The 18,474-nt window shown below is 50.1% G+C and overlaps 2 protein-coding genes across 2 annotated transcripts in view; one reads left to right on the top strand and one right to left on the bottom strand.

Moving 5' to 3' along the window:
• Positions 1–18,474, bottom strand: part of LOC144099150 (uncharacterized) — a 271,400-nt gene that overhangs the window by 143,049 nt on the left and 109,877 nt on the right. The gene's annotated exons all lie outside the window — the stretch shown is intronic.
• Positions 344–17,977, top strand: LOC144096807 (uncharacterized). Its single transcript, XM_077629682.1, has 11 exons — positions 344–556; positions 1,655–1,941; positions 3,647–3,781; positions 5,906–6,026; positions 6,771–7,135; positions 8,423–8,576; positions 9,442–9,570; positions 10,400–10,611; positions 13,067–13,202; positions 15,013–15,412; positions 17,586–17,977. Exons 1-11 carry the CDS (start codon positions 532–534, stop codon positions 17,770–17,772), a joined length of 2,151 nt encoding a protein of 716 aa, XP_077485808.1. The 5' UTR covers positions 344–531; the 3' UTR covers positions 17,773–17,977.

The raw sequence follows: 18,474 nt of genomic DNA, 5'->3' as shown, positions 1-18,474 counted from the left end.
GATTGGTTGCGAAAGGTTGCTCGCGAAGAGCAACCGGTGGCTGTGTTTCAAACAGCCACCTGCCGGGTCAGTGGCGCATTGCTTCCAGGCAGGGCGGAAGCAAAACACAAAGAAACAATGGTTGCGTTGCTTTGTACAAATAGCACTTAATACAAATATGTTTCTTAATTGACGCATGAGAAATGTAGACGTGAATTATTTTTAATGAGTCCTCGGCGCCTTTAAAAAGATCACAAAATGCAAGTGACAAGAACTTTTTCTCGAATGAGAATTAATGCGAATGAGAAGAAAAATCACAAAAAATTGAAGGAAAGGCGAAGAAGATCCGCGCGGTCGTATTTCTCACCCGGCACGCGCGTCACGTTCGTCGGCGACGTTCAATTCTGCGCCGCCATTGACCGTGGCTCCGTCGGGACCTCCTCGTAGGACTGTTCGGTAGCCCGTGGACGCCGCCGGATTCCAGCAGCCCGCAGGCGGGACTGTTTTCTCGGCTGTCGCCGCGACAGGCGCTGCCACCACGCCTCTTTCCCCATGACGACGCCTGATTTGCGCCCACGTAAGTGCCGTTGCATGCTGCTGCCCCAGTTGGACAGAAAGTGTAGACAGTGATAGACGAGGGACGGATTAGTGAGCATCACTTGGAGGGGGCGATTGAGGAGATGGCATCGTATAGTATGTGGGGCTTAATGCACCAAGGCGGTATACCTAGATTATGAGATGCACCGTATAGTGGAGAACACGGAGTAATTTCGGCCACCTGGGATTCTTTAACCTGCATGGACGTCGCACAGCAAACGTTCGTCTTTACGTTTTGCTTCCATCAAAATTCACTCTCCGTGGCAGGGATTCGATCCCGCGACCTTGGGTTCAGCAGCCGAGCGCCACAGCCACTGAGCCACAGCGGCGGATATCTAATTTTGCCAGAAAACCAAGGGGTGAACAGGAGATTCAGCTAAATACCCCAGGAAGAATGAACAAAAGCAGCCGAACGTGCACATCTCCCACCATTGAGGTCGAGGTGCATGAACAAGCTAGACCGGCTTATAATCTGAACGGTACCGCGGGATAGTTATCTTAACTGTGCATGGTGAAAGTATACGAGAAAACATTACCACACCGAGGACACCGGAGACGCTGTTCTGTGTCCTCCTCCTACTTATGATCGTGTTTTCTCGCTGGTTCCGCGATCTATTCGTTTCTCAGCGGTCATTACGTCTCAATGAATACATTTAGCCACGCCTATAACCTTTTCCGTTATTTTGTAACCATCAATGACTTAAACCTGAGTGATACAGGCCCTTCCGCTTTGTTATCGAGCCAGCAAATATCTAGCCTATTGACTGCTGTGTCGTGCCTGCATACGGTTATTCTTAAAAGGTGCGCTTTTTATGGAGTCAGACGACGAGATATCCGACCCACTGTTTATCCCCATTCCTAGCAGCCACTCGAAGAATCCTATATGCATGTCGTCTTTCATCAAGGCCCACCCAGATAGTTTCCTATGACCAGCAAGTGGATTCTGGAGTTATGCGTTACGACGAATAGTCCGACCGACGCCGTCTACCACGGAGGAAGTGACATTTACAACTGTCGCTGCTGAACCAGGCAAAATACAGCTATGCTTACAGCGCGCCTGTTGGCACACGTCTTGCAGACGTCCACAACTGTCTACTCCTGGAAGACCATGACGATGAGTCTGTGGTGGACAGCCCATCGTGCGACGGATGCGAGTCTATGGACGCTGCGTCTTGCGTCGTACCCCACGGAGTAGGGAGTCAGCAGCCACTTCAGACTGCTGCTACTTCTACTGCTGCTGCTGCTGCTGCTGCTGCTGCTACTACTACTACTGCTGCCTCGGTAAAAAACGATGGTCAGCAGCCACCGTCCAACCTCGTACCAACAGCCGACCTAGGCAGTCCATCGACGTCAGCTTTCAGCATGGTACGCACAAAATAGACCACTGCGTCTACTGGATCCTAATGCACAGACTTTATGCAGAGATTATTTATTTATTTATTTATTCTGCAACCCTAAATTTTGGGGATTTTAGCAGAGTAGGAGAAGAAGAAACTAGAAAACTCAATACAATGGCAAAGCACGAATGAACATGTGCAGGTTGATGTAAAATAAATAGCAAGAGAAAACACCAGTACCGAAGAATATTACCGAAGGAGGGAAGCAAATGATGTCAGGGATGGCTGCGTAACTTCAATGTCACTAAGAGTATTTTTAAGCATTCTTCCTTATTCGTACTTACACGATGTCCGATTGATACCTGGATGAAATCATCATGGGCCCCCGTTGACCCAGACGGCCCATCGACGGTTTCGGCCGGCAAGGTAAGCGTAGAATCGACGACTGTAAACAGGGGTGTATGATGCAGGCTTCTCTAAAACCTGCTTGTTAGGCCTTCGTCCTAATTCATGTCAGTGGCTGATATGAATCATTGTTGAGAACTGAATGAAATCGCTTGGAGCATAGTTGGTCGCTTGCTTTACCGATTGCATTACCAGTTGATTGGTCAAAATTTGCTCAAGCTAACTGACTCCGGCAAATTGCGACCGGTGCTAGTGCGTACACGTACAAACAGCGCCCCACGCATCTATACGCTTGATTCATAACAACCGTGCAGCAAACAAGAACACGACTGGAGGACACTGGACTTCTAGATTAGTTATACTCGCTAGAGCGTAGAACAAAACGATGGAGCGGGCAGACTGTTCGTGAAGAGAGCGCACGTCTTTTAATGCGAAAGCTTTAACGGCTCATACTCGCGGCCATGGATCTGTCCGGCATCAGTTACATCCAGCTACTCGATAAGAAAAAGTTTGTGCACGGTGGAATTCGAAATAGCGTCCTGCCGTTTCGCAGTCGAGCGTGCTAACGATTACGCTACTTCCTGCCAACGCTTATGTACTTCTTGTCTAGGACGCTGGAGAGCGTTTGCGGAAAGGCGTCTCATAAGACGGATGCCTCCCAAATGCCCTCCAGTGTCTCCAGCATCTTTATTCACGGTGGGATTCGAACCACCTTCCTTCCGTTCCGCAGCCGAGCATACTAAACACTACCTTACTTCCTGCCAACACATATGTAGTTCTCCTTGGCTAGGACGCTGGAGAGTGTTTGCGGAAAGGCGTCGAATCATACGGATTCCTCCCAAACGCCCTCCAGTGTCTCCAGCATTTAAGATTCACAAACAATTGTGCACTTAACATCTTAACCACACATAATTGACAGAAGCATCAACACCGCGCTAAAGGCTTTCGCTTCACCGCACTCAAGTCAAAGTGCCCCCTGATTTTTTTCCCTTGTGTGCACACCTCCTGGTAGCACCAAGCGGTACTGCGTCCCCAACAGCTATTTCTTTCACATGAGAAATCATGTTGCCAAGCCATCTTACCCAACTCGTGCTGTCTGTTGCCGGATCTCCAGTGGTTTTTTGTTTGTTTGTTCCAACTGGCAAGTTCACAGTGCCGAAACAGAATTAAGAGACAAGGCACGCCATCGCAAGCGCCAAACTATCGTTCATAGTGAGCTATCTCGGCGTCATATTTGCCTGTTCTGATCCTGGGCGATTCTTGCCAGCCTGTGCTTACTTTTCCCAGTCGCTGTCCTTCACAATCCCTTCGTGTGCTCCTCCGCGCAGGGAGAGCTCGGAGAGCCGAACCCTACGAGCCGGGAGCACAGCTACGATCTGCGTTCGCGCATCCCTCGCCCGCCCAACGCCTTCATGCTGTTCGCCCAGGAGAAGAGGCGCCTGGTCGCCGCCCAGAACCCAAACGTGGGTATATAGCCATATACTGCGCGCATAACAACCGTATCCCCACCGCGGTTTAAATCCCGGCCGCCGTCCGTGTGCTGACCTATGTCATGATCATCATCAACATCATCATCATCATGATCATCAGCCCGACTACGTCCACTGCAAAACCAAGGCCTCTCCCATATCTCTCCAATTAACCCTGCGCTGTGCTAGCTGCGGCCACCCTATCCCCCGCAAGCTTCTTAATCTCATCCGCCCATATAACTTTCTGCCGCCTCCTACTACGATTCCCTTCTCTTGGAATCCACTCCGTTACTCGTAAGGGCCATCGGTTATCTTGCCTTCGCATTGCATGCCCTGCCCAAGCCCATTTATTCTTGTTGATTTCGACTAGTGTGTCATTAACTCGTGATCGGTCACTGACCCACTCTGCCCTCTTCCGGTCTCTGAACGTTACGCCTATCATTTTTCTTTCCATAGCTCGCTAGCTGCCCTTAACATGACGTGCTGTGTCAGAGCGCGTCAAAGAACCCCAGTGTTCACAATTATTCCGGAGCCCTAAGCTTCAGCATCTCTCACAGCCCAAGTGTCACTTCGGGACGTTGAACTCCACAATTGTCCATTTGCTTTAGGGCAACCGTATATTATGCAAGCGTGCGTACACGAGGAACGAGCTATTTGAGAGGAGTAAAAAACACAAATAACAAAATTTTGAATATTGAAAAATTCATTAAGAGCTGACAAGGAAGCGCTGTTTATGTGTCATTGTTTCCTCGTCGTCGTGCATTTTTGGAACTTCGCCGACCAACTCAGCACGCCGCCCACACTCGAAACGAAAAGGGTTGACAAGGTCTCAGCAGTACACTCACGATATTGATGCCACACCACTTCTGTTCATGAACAAACTCGTTATTGCCGCGCGTCCTGTTCTTCTTTAGCGATTGATTTTCTTATGACTTGGTAAAAGATTGCATTTCTTCCGTTTCTGAACTTGGAAACTATGTGTTTATGGGAGGCTCCACCTTGTGAACAAGATGAGCACGCGAGCGTTTAGCCGCAAAGCAAGACAGGCAGGAAACTCGTGTTTACCGCCCTACTATTAGAAGCTCTAAAGAGCGCACCCTATATTGTTTTTGAAGGGGCGCAAATTCGAGCTGCTTTTGGATGAAATGAAGGTGTTGTTCCGCATGAATTTATACCTCCTTCACTGTAGTTCCAATCAGCTGAACTATCAAATACAAGTTAATCACACATCCCCGTGCAGCGTCGTTTATAGCTGGCTGTCTTCGTAACTGCTGTTCAGTTAATAGTAACGAAGGAGTAATGACCTTTGAACTCGAGGCTATGAAGCGGACCTAACACTCATATGAGTGGATGCAATGAGGGGCTTTAGTGGGTTTGTGGTAGTCCCATCATCATACAGGTGAGTGGCCATTTAAAAACTATTAAGTGGCGAAAATTTGTTGATAGAAAGTTCAAATATACTCAGTATAGTTTAATTTGAGACATAAACTCAGATTGAATCAAAAGAGAGGGATCGTTGCTTAGTTCCAGCCCTGATATAACGTTTTCTGAAGGTTGCTGGTTGACAATCGCGGCACATATGAGCCTGTATACAGGGTATATGTCACCTAAAACTTGACTAAATAGTTAGAAATAGGCTTTTTGAGTTATAAGAGCGTTGTTTTGCATAGCATTGTCAGCGGTGTAGTACGTCAGAACAAATTTTGGCTGTTTCGACGAGTTACGTGCACGGAAGCGGTTGCTTTGCCTTCAACGTTTTCAAAAAGGCGTACATTTTGGCGTGATGTATGCACAATTTGTTGGGCCACAGCATGAGGGTAACCGCGTTTTCGAAATTCTAAAAACTGATATGAATATTTTTACGGCGGGCTACACGTCTCTCAATAATTATTAACGTGCCTAACAGTAACAGTTCAAAAGTTTACTATTGAATATTAGATAACCATTTAGCACGCATTAGCTCTACTGTGATGTACTGCACCGCCGACAATGCTATGCCGAAAAAAACGCCCTTCTAACTAAAAAAGCCTAGTTTTAAAATTTGCGTAAAGTCTTCTTTGAAACACCCTGTATACTTCTCGCCGTGCTGGTATACGCCGTGATGGCACCGTGGTGCAGGAAAACAACCAGACCGTGAGCACCCGTCTGGGCAAGATGTGGCTGGCGCTCAGCGTCGCCAAGGACCTCTACCGGCGCAAGGCGGCACTGGAGGCCGCCAAGCATCGCAAAAAGTACCAGGGTCAGTGAAGACTGGCTGCGGCTGTCCGCAGTGCCTGGAGCAATGACATAAAATTTCGAAATTGAGCGGCCTGTGCGGTTAATTTTGTGTGTACGCACGGCCGTTTACTTCAAAGGGTGGACGCAGAGCTGCAGTTTGTCTGATGGAGTGTCTCTCTGGATTCCTTGGCATTCTTCGTAATGTACGCAGGCGTCCGAATGATACATGTGCATAGCTGGAAGTAGATCGCATGCCGCCTCTCCACGGTGTTGCCAGTGCGAAGGAAGGCAAGTGCACGTATACGACACCTACAAGGCACGAGGGGCGCAAAACGCTCACCGCATGACTCGTCGCGGATCGTGCACACTACGCCAGACTTGCACCTAGTGTAGAATTCAGCGCGCTATGTAGAGGAACAGAGCGCGTAGGGACGGGTTCTAACGCGAAAACTGCGCAGCCAGCGAAAGCACGTCGTGAGGCGCCTTGAATAGCGAACTCGTATTCTACAGCGCATTTCTTAGTTCCTACACAAGCTACACCCATTTCCGCAAATTACTCCATCTTTTCAATTCATTAGAAGTGTGTGCCCTGTAAATGAGAAGGACGTGAAAGTCCTGTCGACTCGTGTTGAGTGGCAGGAACACTGTTTAACAAACATTTCATAGCATCGCATCGCAGTTAGTCTTACTCAATCTTATGTTCTCCTCTTTGTTGCCTGAAGGACTTCAGTTGCTACAAGCATAGACTTCACTCTGTTGCGCGCAGACTACGTGTACAACCCTCTCGACGCTCGCCACCGCAAGGAGCAGGAGCGCCGGGCCAAGCAGATCGCCGCCAAACTGAAGGGCATCGAGGAGCCACCGGCTGTCACCGCCAAGGAGAGCGGCGGCGCATCGTCGCATGAGCAGGATAAAGACAGTAAAGAGGCGGGCAGCGCCAAGCGCCGTCTGACGATGCAGCGCCGCCGGCGTCGCGCGGCCGCCGGGGGAATTACCAGGACCCGGGGCGCCACTCACATCGCGCCCCGGCAGACGCGGAAGACGCCGAAACAGACGACGACGGCGGCGCAAAGGCGCACGGCTTTCGTCCAGGCCATGGCGACGACTTCGCGGCCCTCCGCGGCCTTCGACGTGAGCAGCAGGAGTTACCGCTCATGCTGGAACGAAATGGGCACGGGGTTGAAGTTAGACCAGGTTTAATCCACACGTATTTGGTCGTACTGTGGAATCTGGACTATTCGAACTTACTTAATCCGAACCTTTCGTTTATTTATTTGTTTTTAGAAAAGGAAATGGTGCAGTATCTATATCGCATCTTGTTGGACAACTGAACCGCTCCGGGGAAGGGATAAAAGAGGGACTGAGAGAAGAAAGGAAGCAAGGGGCGCCGTAGTGGAGGGCTCCGAAGTAATTTCAACCACCTGGGGATCTTTAACATGCACTGACGTCGTACAGCCCACGGGCGCCTTTGCCTTTAACCTCCATCGAAACGCGGACGCCGCAGCCGAGTGCGAACCTGGGTACTCCGCATTAGTAGCCGAGCACCCTAACCGCTGAGCCGCCGCAGCGCATATATATTAGAAGCTCAATCAAAGTAATGTGCATCTTCAGAAAGGAAACGCTAAAGTAACTTAACTGTTACGCGCACTGATGCGTACTTAACCGTTAATTCGGACACGCCGCACAGCTGACCAGCCCCCGCCGGCCCAGGACGACAGTGCAGCAGCAACAGGCCACTCACCAATTAAAATGGCAGGTGATCACGTGGCAGCGTGCCGCCAGATGTGTTCTTGCTGCCCAGAGTGCGCTGCGGACGTTGCCCTTTCCCTGCCGTGTCACTTTGCGATGTTCAGCCCAATAAATGAAACCAACCAGATTCTTCGTTCTCTTGAGTCCGCATGGGACTTCAGTGAACTGTCAAAAGGTGTGCCGACAACGAAACCTCCACGGATCACAGCTTGCTACGTTTACATGAAGGGCGGCGGTTAAGTTAGGGAGTTGATACAGTCCTCTAAGACACGCCCTCACTACTCTCTTGACCGATAGCAAAAAAAAGTGCTGCAAGTTCACAAGAGGGTTAAAATGCTATTCGACCTGTTCATCCTTTTCTGCGTTGGCAGCATAGTTATGTTTCGGCGAAAGAGTCATCTGTGTATGTGTGTCCGAAACCTCCATCCCCCAGGGTCCATGGTGGATCGGAGCAGATAGGGCCCCTAAGGTGCCTCCTCCGTAGCACACTCTTTTGGGTGCCCGGAGATGCATCTCCCTGCAAAAATGCGTCTCCCACCTACGGGTCTCACCCGCCACCCACCCGCTGCACCCTCCTCATGACCTCATGATTTTAGCATCATAAGATGGAGAGCGTATCAGTTCAGCGATCGATCACCTGATCGATTGCTTTTGAACCTTTGTTTGCAGGAGCAGCGGCGCTTTGCTGCCCAGTCAGCGCAACGGCGTGATGCTACCAACGGAAGCGCCGCCCCTCATGCGTCGCAGTTCCCAGCTCCAGCAACGCATCAGTTCGATGCGCGGATGTCGTTGGTGTCCTGCGGTAGAGACTGCGCGGCCGTGCGTAAGTCCGTTTATCCAAACTGCCGCGCCAAGCTGCGCGAACACAAAGCGCCGAACAAGCAGCTATAAACTCGTGGCTGTTATTTCATTCATTGAGGAAATGTCACGTCGAACAGACCATTTTCCAATTAGTTTTAGCATGGCATTGTCGCATTCCTCCGTAGTTACCTGTGCTGTCTGGCGCTAGACACGCACGGGTAATCTTGTGTAAGTGCAATTAGCGGAACGTTTCGCGTATACCGCTATACCGTTATCGAGCTTGGAAGGAAATGCGCATGCCCGTGGTGTCGCAGGTGCGCTGCTACCGCTGATGGCCGCAGTAATGATACAGCACACGGCCACAGGTGGCATGCACCTAGCCCCGTTATCGCAGCCTGCCCATGTGCTCTGGCGGTTGGTGGCCGTGGTAAGCGGTGACGGTGGACGGCATACAATGCCGTCTACCGTACAATAGATGCAAGCTAAAACCTTTCCCTCACACCTTGCCAACGAATTCGGCAACGCTACGCTAAGACGTCCTCCTGTAAATAAACTTCCAGCAACAGGGTAGAGAGTATGAAGACGGGACTACGCGCCTTACGGGACAAAAAGGAATGATAATGACCGAGTGCTAGTCATGACTCGCACTTTCCTTAGCGTCACTGCGTGTGGTGTGCAGCTAGGCCGAATCTCTGCCATACGGTAATAAATTCTTTGTAAGCATCCACCACCATCAAGCGTTTCTCAGGGTGTAACCCCAAGTGCAGCTATGATTGGTGCGCTTTCAGAAGGACAGCAGGTACGGTCTCGGGAATCTAAGGAAGGTTCGAGAGAACACTTCGGAGGTCTCGTAAAAGCACCACACCTTTCATCCCTTGTGTCCGCAGCCTGCGCACAAACGCACTGTCCTTCCACGTCGTGTGTGGCTGGAGACGGCACCCAGCCGCAGGGGTGGTTGGATTCTTCTACACAAGCTTCTGCTGCCCCCCAAATGGCGTCGGGACTGGCCACCTCACGTGAGCGCTGTTTCTCCTGTCCTATTCGATACAGCACGTTGCCCCGTCTAATATCACACCAATGCCTGGATAATATGTCGGAGTTTTCGGGGCCCCACAGAATTTCTTACGCGAAATATGTGAGCGCCTTCGATGCACATCGGTGCTCCGGATTCAGTGCCCCGATCAGCAAGAAGCATTCGTTCCTCAGAAAGCGGGACTCTAGGCTCTTTCTGGAAACGTTTCCGTCTTATTTCATGCAAGTTATGCTTGCAGCCTATAAGAGCACATCAGGGAGCGCTGTGAGAGTTCACGTTCTCTAAATGCGCTAGAAAAGGAGCGCACCACTTGACGTACCCTAGCATCGCAGACGCTGCAGTGAGGTAGTCCATAGCCCATAAAGCATGCGAAAAGCTTGTATCCTAGACTACAGACATCACAACACTTTGCTACCGCGTCAAACACCCCGACCACAATGAGAATGGATTTCGGCGCTCAAGGAACAGCGGCACAATTGAATCGAATAGTGCGGAAATGCATGAAATAATAGACACTCAAAACCCCAAGGTACGCTCTAAGCCCGAATACGCCTATATGGGAGTAAAAATAAAGCAAACTCCTCTTAAGCTCCCTTTTATAGAAGGGAGTGTGCTAGTGGACAGCTTACTCCCTTCTTACTCCTTTCTGCTTAGAGTGTATGATCGTGCTGGCAACTTAAGCCCGAATTGAGCCCGCGGAGCCCTCTAGTCAAGGTTTTATCACTGCCGATGGAACAGCTCCCGTACGTTGCCTGCGCCCTCATCTCTGTCCTTCAAGGCACATCCTGTGTCTAACTGCAACCTCGCTGCAGCCGTGCTCTGGTTGCCGCTCCTGTCGGCTGCCGCTACCCCCGCCGTGGCACCGTCGCTATCCCTGCTGCTGCCAGCGGAAGTGGCAGTCCATCAGACCCCAGCAGCGGTGGCGAGTCCTGCTCAGCCCTTCGACGCGCAGCCGCTGCACCACGCTCCAGCCCGACACGACGCTGTGTCCGGCCAGATGCACTTAGTCGTGCCCCTAGCACAGGCACGCATGCGCACTCCTCCTCCTCCTTTGCGGTCATAGTTTACATTTTATAGAAAAGTTTGTACGGCCGTACAAAATTGTTTCAGAGCCGGCTCTGGAAAAATTTGAGGGGAGTTTTAATAATCTGGCCGGAGACGCCATAGGAGGGCCCTAATTCCAGGAAAATCGATCGTTTTAACTAATTCCAAGCATAGCATGCAGATATAGTAATGACAGGCGTGGAGCGGCAATACATTTCATCTCTTCGAAAAAAATGACACTGAAAATAACTTACAGATAGGACGAGAAGACGCTTGACAGCGATCAGTATGTTCTTTACGAACTTATGTCCAATGCGGTGAGATTTTTTCAGACATTTATATCTTTAAGGAACATATTCCAAGATTACACACGCAAAAGAAATCCATCCTTCCAGATAGTTAAGCAGGGCCACCATATGTCCACATCGTGACACGTAGTCTTCAGAGTCAATTGTGACATTCGCACAAATCTTTTCGCTATTAATTCCTGTCATTAGAAGTCGCTAAACAAAATAGCACATTTTATGGTCTAAAAAAGCATGCTTGCCAAAGCAAGCAGCTGAGAACACCTGATGAACCGAGTCTTGCCCGAGCTGCTGCGAAACACGTAAAAGCTAGATTACATTAAAACAATTCCCTGCGTGCGTTTCGGATGCCTGACACAAGGTAGTTTATTTATTTATTTACACAGTACTGCTAGCCTCTAGGTGAGGCTGTAAGCAGGAGCGGGAGAAGAAAAAGAAAACATAAGTGACATGCGCAAAACGAAACAAGGCACAACACGCTGCCTTCAACAAATGAGATGCACTCACAAGCAAAAATCTCAAGAACACTCCGTAATCATCAATTACTATCTGACCGCATTCTGACAGCATTCATAAATGCTTCAGTAGTAGGGCATTCTACAATGCTGGCCGGAAGCCGGTTCCACTCACGGACAGTTTTCGGAAAAAAAGAGTTAGCGAAGGTTTGAGTGTGGCAGGAATAATCTTTAAGTTTTTTGCTATGATGCGATCGGGTGGTTCGTCGGTGTACAGGCTCTATGTAATCGTGTTTTCTCATACCTAGTTTATCATGAAACAGCGAGTGCATGTATTTTAATCGATCATACTGACGCCGTTTTTGTAAATTGTCTAAACCTGCCTTTTTTACTAGAGTACTCGCGGAAGTACGCCAGCTATATGATCGGTATATAAACCTAGCTGCTTTCTTTTGTACAGATTCGAGCTTGTCTATGTTGCCACGAGTGTGCGGGTCCCAAACAATTGATCCATATTCTAGAACTGGTCGAACTAAGGTTTTATATGCTATTAGTTTAACTTCGTTTGTACATTGTCGCAGAGTTCTTCTTAAATAACCTAATTTCCGTGACTTGTGGACGAATGATTAGAAGAATAAGTGGAGTGCTTTGCGGCACATTTAATACCAGAATTAACCGAAACCGACACTAAACAAGCACGTGCACACATGGAGGCACCGTAATTGACGGGTATGGGGACGGAAGCGCCATAAGAAGTGTCATGTCGCACGGCTCAGCGACGTTAAGCAGTTGGAAAGCTTCGTGCACTCTACATCTAATCTTTTACACTCTTTAAGGAGTAACGCTCTTGGACTAACACCCTCTGAGGGTGGTCACCAACACCCTGATCACCCTTCAGGTGTTAGGGTGTTCATGAACACTTTAAGTGTGTTCATGGGCCTCATAAGGGTGTTTATGAGCACCCTAAAAGGTGTTAGGCATGGGACACTCTTACACCCTTAAAAGGGGCTGTGAAGGGGCTCTAATAAAGTTGCGGCATGCCTGCGATATTGAAGCATGCCGCTTCACGAATGGTGTTCAGCAAGGATTTTTTAAATGCGCTTTGTAGATGCTGAGTTATCTGTAGTTAAAATTTGAATTTCAGCGTCTTCGCGCCTTTCCCTCTCCTCTCGTCACTTTTTGCACGCTGAAAGGTAGGCGCTCCTTCGCCTACCCCCCTCTGGGAGCGGAGTTCCCCGGCCTGCGAGAGATAAGCGGCTTATTGGCCGCAGCCACGGTAGCTGCCTGACGTCTGAAGGAATCTAACCAACGGCCATCTATCACCTCGTCCACGCAAATGCGGGGGACGGAGGAGGGTGCGAGCATGAAAAAGTCGCCGGGAAGGGCTCGCCAACTTTGACGCCCGATTGTGGGCCGTCTGCTGCGTGTAGAAGAGTAATATTTGGCTTTGGTTTTCATGGCAACGCAGTGCAGTGATTAAGTGAGTTAATGTGCTCTCCTCTGAAGGCGTTTCAGAGCCCCTTTAAGTGTGTATAGAATAACTGTATACGTACCGTACCGTAGTTCTCTTCAAATTATCCAGCTTTTGTGGGTGAGTGTCAACGAAAAACAGTAAGATATCTCGCGTATCTTTGACTGCGTCTAACCAGCCGCGTGTCTCGCATAATGTCGCCAGGGTCACCAGGCCCCAACCGAAGCGTTCCACCCGACACAGCACGACCCGCTCAGCACCGGCGCGGCCACAAACCCATCGAACGGAGGTGCATTCGCCCCAATGCCAGGCATGGCCGGTCATCCGCACATGGCAGCGAGTAAGTCTCCTTTCCAATTGGCTCGACAATTTTGACAACGAGCACTAAAAGTTATCTGCAGGTGAGGCGGTGGTTACGAAGAAAGGAACGGCGTGGTAAGCGTCTCACACTGTGCGTAGACCTAAACTGCGCGGTGAATGAAAGGATGAAGGGAGCTATGAGGACGGAAAGGGGAGAATTTTCAGATGCTGAAACGCTGGATGCAACTGCCACAGAAGTTCTTTCCCATCTTCCTCTTCTTATGTCTTCTTGATCGTCCACCTCTTCAAAGCTCTACCTTGAACAACATGGGCAGCTATATCATCCTTCCTGCCTCTGCGGCCGTGTATGCGATGGACGTTTCATAAATGCACCATCAACATCATCATCATCAGCCTGACTATACCCACTGCAGGGCAAAGGCCTCTCCCATGTCTGCAATTAACCCTGTCCTCTGCCAGCTGTGCCCACCCTATACCTGCAAATTTCCTGCTCTTATCCGCCCACCTAATCTTCTGCCGCCCCCCCTACCCTAGCCATCTCTTGGAATCCACTCCGTTACCTTTAATGGCCAGCGGTTATCTTGCCTTCGCAGTACATGCCCTGCCCAAGCCCAATTCGTTTTTCTTGATTTCGACTAGAATGTCATTAACACGCGTTTATTACTTCGGGTTCAGATTCCAACGGCGGCCTGTCCGGAGCCAGAAATTCTTAGCACCCTCCGCTGTGTCACAGGTGTGACCGCCGCCTTGGTCAGTTGCTCCTCAGCCGCTAGGGACTGAGCGCCGAGGGTTAATTGGTTTGTTCATAGAAGGTTGTGGCCAAGTACTACACCTGGGCGGCCAAGCCCTATTCTTTTGAGGGAGTGGGTTGACGGTTCTGGTCATCGAGGTCAGGCCGCAGCCCAGGCCTGCTTATGCAATTCCATCGACACGCGGAGCTCTTTTTTCAAACCCGGTGGAGAATTACGCGGCTCCGGGATTCGAGCCGCGGACCTCTTGAACGCGAGGCGGACGCGGACATTCTAACACTACGCCATCGCTGCTCTCTACGCCATCGAGTGCTCATTGTTGTTCTATCGTTATCCGCGTGAACTCGGCGGTGCCGCCTCAATATTGGTGCCCCCAAAATTTTGAATTCAAGGGTTGAAATGCGTCTATGCTTGTAAAAAATTCAGGTAAAAACCAATCGCCGTCTATGCAACGCGTTAGTGGAACGTAACACAATATTACACCGGCGTGTACTTTGATTCAACGGTTGATTTGCACAGGCTCTCGGCTTACGCTATTATACTGGCGTCTGTTGCCCCTCGCCGTGCTCCGAACAGGACGAAGCATTTTGTCTCCAACCCACACACGCTCGGAATTTGAGAGTGTTCATGTCTTCGAGGCCTCCGAGGATACCAGCTATTGTTTAAATCAGCGTGCGTTCAACGGGTACAATCTCGTCGTGAAAACAAAACCTCTCGAGTATTTCCTCTAGTAGTCAGACAAGCGTCAATCTGCAGGTAATGGCGATACAACGTCTGCGACGAGACCACTATAGTGAAAACATCAATTTCTTTTTGTACGATTGTCCCATCAGGCCATTCGGCTGGATGTAACAATGCATCATCCTGAAGCTACTATATAATTTGGGAAACTGGCTTTAGCGCTTTCAAAAAGTGTCCATTCCACTTAGCTATTGGGACCTGATGCACTGCGTGGTGATGCTTAGGTTCGATTTCCGATGCTCTTGTGACAGAAAAAGTATCTAAAATGCGGTTCAGCTTTGAGAGAATACTACAGCACAGCGGCAACAACCAAACAGTGAACTTCACCGGTCTTTGCAGTGTCACAGACAGCGGCAACAGCAGGTGGGACGTCCAATGCGATGATGTGGCCCCCTCCGGCAGGCCAGCCGGCCCAGAGACAGGACGCTCGACTCCAGCAGGGGGCGTACCGGAGGCTCAACACAGCAGACCCGACGTACCCTCACGATGCTGCCAGCACCGCCGCCACCGCAGCCGCCGCTGCTTCTACACACGCCTACTATGGAGCCAATGCGACACAGCCGACAGTCTACCAGCGCCCCCACACGGCTCTGACCGGCTTCGACGCTCACCCGTTCGGCCCGCTGCTCAGTGCTGCTCCAGGCGGCCACGCTGGTGGCGCCATCTTCCTGAGCCCAACTGCGCTCTTCTCACCTGTCCTGGCTGCGAACCAACCACGTCCTATGGCCTCTGCTAACCAGTAAGTCGGGCTTACCATCATCATTATCATCAGCCTGACTACACCCACTGCAGGGCTAAGGTCTCTCCCTTATCTCTCCAATTAACACTGTCCTGTGTCAGCTGTGGCACCCTATCCCCGCAAACTACTTGATCTTAACCGCCCACCTAACCTTCTGCCATCCAATGATACGCTTGCCTTCCCTTGATATCCAGTCAGTAACCCTTAAGGACCAGCGGTTATTTTGCCTTCGCACTACATGCCTTGCCCAAGCCCATTTATTGTTATATACGTATTTAGTAGAAAGATGACTGACGCCAACCAGGTTAATTTTTGAAAAACACGACGTTTCGGGACCGCGGCTCGGTCCCTTCTTCACGGTGTGACTACGGGCGAGGCGCAGCTTGGCTTTTTAAGCCCTCGTGTTGAATATCTCCGGGTCAATGGCCGCACACCTTGGATGTAAGACGAAGCAACTGACCCCAATTTTCCCAACCAGACAGACTTCTGTCAAATGTTTTCTTTTGAGTATATACGTATTGTTTGCTCTGTATCAGTATATGTTTGTCAGTGCACGAATAAAAACTAAAAGGGACTGAAGGCATTGTGCAGACAGCGGTAGCTTTTGAGTAAGACTGACTTTATACCCTCCCACCACCCGTCTCAAAAACCAACACCTTCATCTTCAGAAGGAATCTCACACACCCAAGTTCCTAGGAAAATCCACCGTAGTTGCTGCTTGATACTTCATCGCTGACAATCGTAACCACTTAGGTCCTTCCCCTCTGTCACCCTAACAAACCACGGGTCATATATTTATCACAGTTCGTGTAACGTCCCAACCCACTACTCTCTTAGTTTCGGCTGGGGTGTCACTGAGTAGAGTTGTCAAATCCACTGTACTATTTGTGCCTCTGAACGTTGTGAATTATTTCATACACTTGATTTGAGGGGTATCGCTAAGCTTCTGTGAAGTCATTCACAGAGGGCGCAGCCGTCAGGACCGTAATAAGCTTAATATTAGCAGATGAGGCGGCCTAGGTTTGATTTCAAAAGCAAGCAGGGAAAGACGCGTTCGTCTCAGTGCAGACGGGGAAGTGCAAAGGCCGCGCGAGGGTACTATCAAGATGCCAGGAGCAATATCGGTCACCTGGAGCGCGAACGGGTTCTGTTGCTACGCACTGCGGTGGCCACAAATACACTGAACTGTCAGGCTTCAGACTAGCATTTGGAATTGAAAGATGATGATCGCCCGCCGTATGGTCTGAGGACAAAAAATGCCACTGTGCACGCAGAAACCAGGACGAAAAGGGTACACAACAGGTACAGTACCCCTTGCGCACCCTAACAAAGATTGCGCAATACTCTTTGTTGATAATAATTGACCGACTCGTGCAGCAACGCACTCTCCCTATTTCCAGCTAAAGGGTTCCCACCATTTGGACCGAAATGTCGTTTCCCCTTTGTATTACTCAGCAGAGTCTTTGATTGGGATCATAGCAAAATGAGGTTTTAGTGACCACAGCACGGAAGCACTTGCGAAGGCTTAGTAAGCAAACGAACGAGCAGCGGCCTGGCGTTGAAGTCAGACGAGGCTTAGGAGGGCAGTTTGTCGGAGTGCGATGACCATGAAACGCATTTACCAATCTAAGCTAGGGCAGCGGCCGCATTCGCAAGCAAGGGCTAATGAGGTATTAGTGGGATAATGCTTAGTCTAGCAGTGGAAGCAACGCGGCTGACAATGACTGCGATTAATAAACAACACAAGTAGCAGAACTCAAGACGCACACGCATAATTAGCATTACACTTTCAGCAGGTTCGACCCTACCTGGGTGAAAAAGGCACTCTTGATCACATAATTTGGGAATGCGCCAATTCCCCAGGCGCCGGCTTAAGCATAACCAGTAGAGAAGCCGAGGAAGTTTCGCTGCGGAGCGAGGACCCCTCAAGCCAGCAGCAAGCCACCCGCCTGGCGGCTGAGGACGTGAAGAAACAACGTAATTTCACTCGTCCTTAGTCTGCGAAGCCTCCCCTACCCGCGACCAACGTCTGCGTGCCGGGACCGGGGATTTTAAGGCTCCTTCTCGGTGGATCAATAACGTTTTCATTCATTCATTCATTCCTACTTCTCGAGACATTTGTGCTCCCTAAAAAAAGGAGTGATATATACCACCGCGTCATGTGTTCTTGCAGGTGTTCTGCTGGGTTTCTGCGTCAACAACCCGGGCTGTCCATGGCAGGCGAGCAGCAGCTGCATTCACCACTGGGCGCAGACTGGCCCAACCAGCCGGGCGCATGGAACGGTCCGTTCACTTCGGACGACGATTTCGGCATGCACCCATTCCTGGGTCGGTCGAACGGCCAGCGAAACCTCTTCTGAGAAAAGCCTCAGCAGCTCCGAACGCAGGAAAGATTCGACGCAGCCGCCACTCCACACTAGTCTGTTCCTCAGAGAAAGACTGCACACCCAGCAGTCTGACTGCGGCGGCACAAATTGGCACAAACAGTTTTTTTGTAGTTTTTGGTTCTTGCTGTGCTGAGTGCGATCCGAAAAAATAAAAACACAGGCGTTTTTTTTTTTCTTTTTCCCCCTGCGTTGCCTGTAGCCACGAAACATAACGCGGAATTTCTGGCACAGCCTGATAGTCGTGCCATTCAAGTTAATTTCACAACATGGATTCGGCGGTAGCGTGCGACCGCTCGTTCTTAGTGGACGCACACCGCCAGTGTTGGCAACGCGTCACGAACGCCATGACGCAGCACCATATTACCGAACCACAGTGAGAACCGCGAGCTTACAATTCCTCGTCTTACCACAGCACGGATCGGCGATTGATTGCCACCCGTCATTCTTTCCTGTCTCCCATGATAAAGGCTACATGCAATACTCAAAAGATGTTCAAAAAGACAGCTCAGCCTGAGCGGCTGGCTTCCTACTCTGCTTTATGGGAAGGGGAAGAGGGAAGAGAGAGTGGTACTGAGTGAAGGGGGCAGAAGAGAGGTGCTAATGTGATCAAACTCATTGGCAACGGCCCGGATCGCATACGGGAGTTGAGATCCGCAACACGAACGAAAGGAACAA

This window comes from Amblyomma americanum, chromosome 7, assembly GCF_052857255.1.
Source record: "Amblyomma americanum isolate KBUSLIRL-KWMA chromosome 7, ASM5285725v1, whole genome shotgun sequence".
Lineage (NCBI taxonomy): Eukaryota > Metazoa > Arthropoda > Arachnida > Ixodida > Ixodidae > Amblyomma > Amblyomma americanum.
Note: the sequence above shows the minus strand (reverse complement) of the source record. Positions and strands in the feature narration are given on the sequence as shown.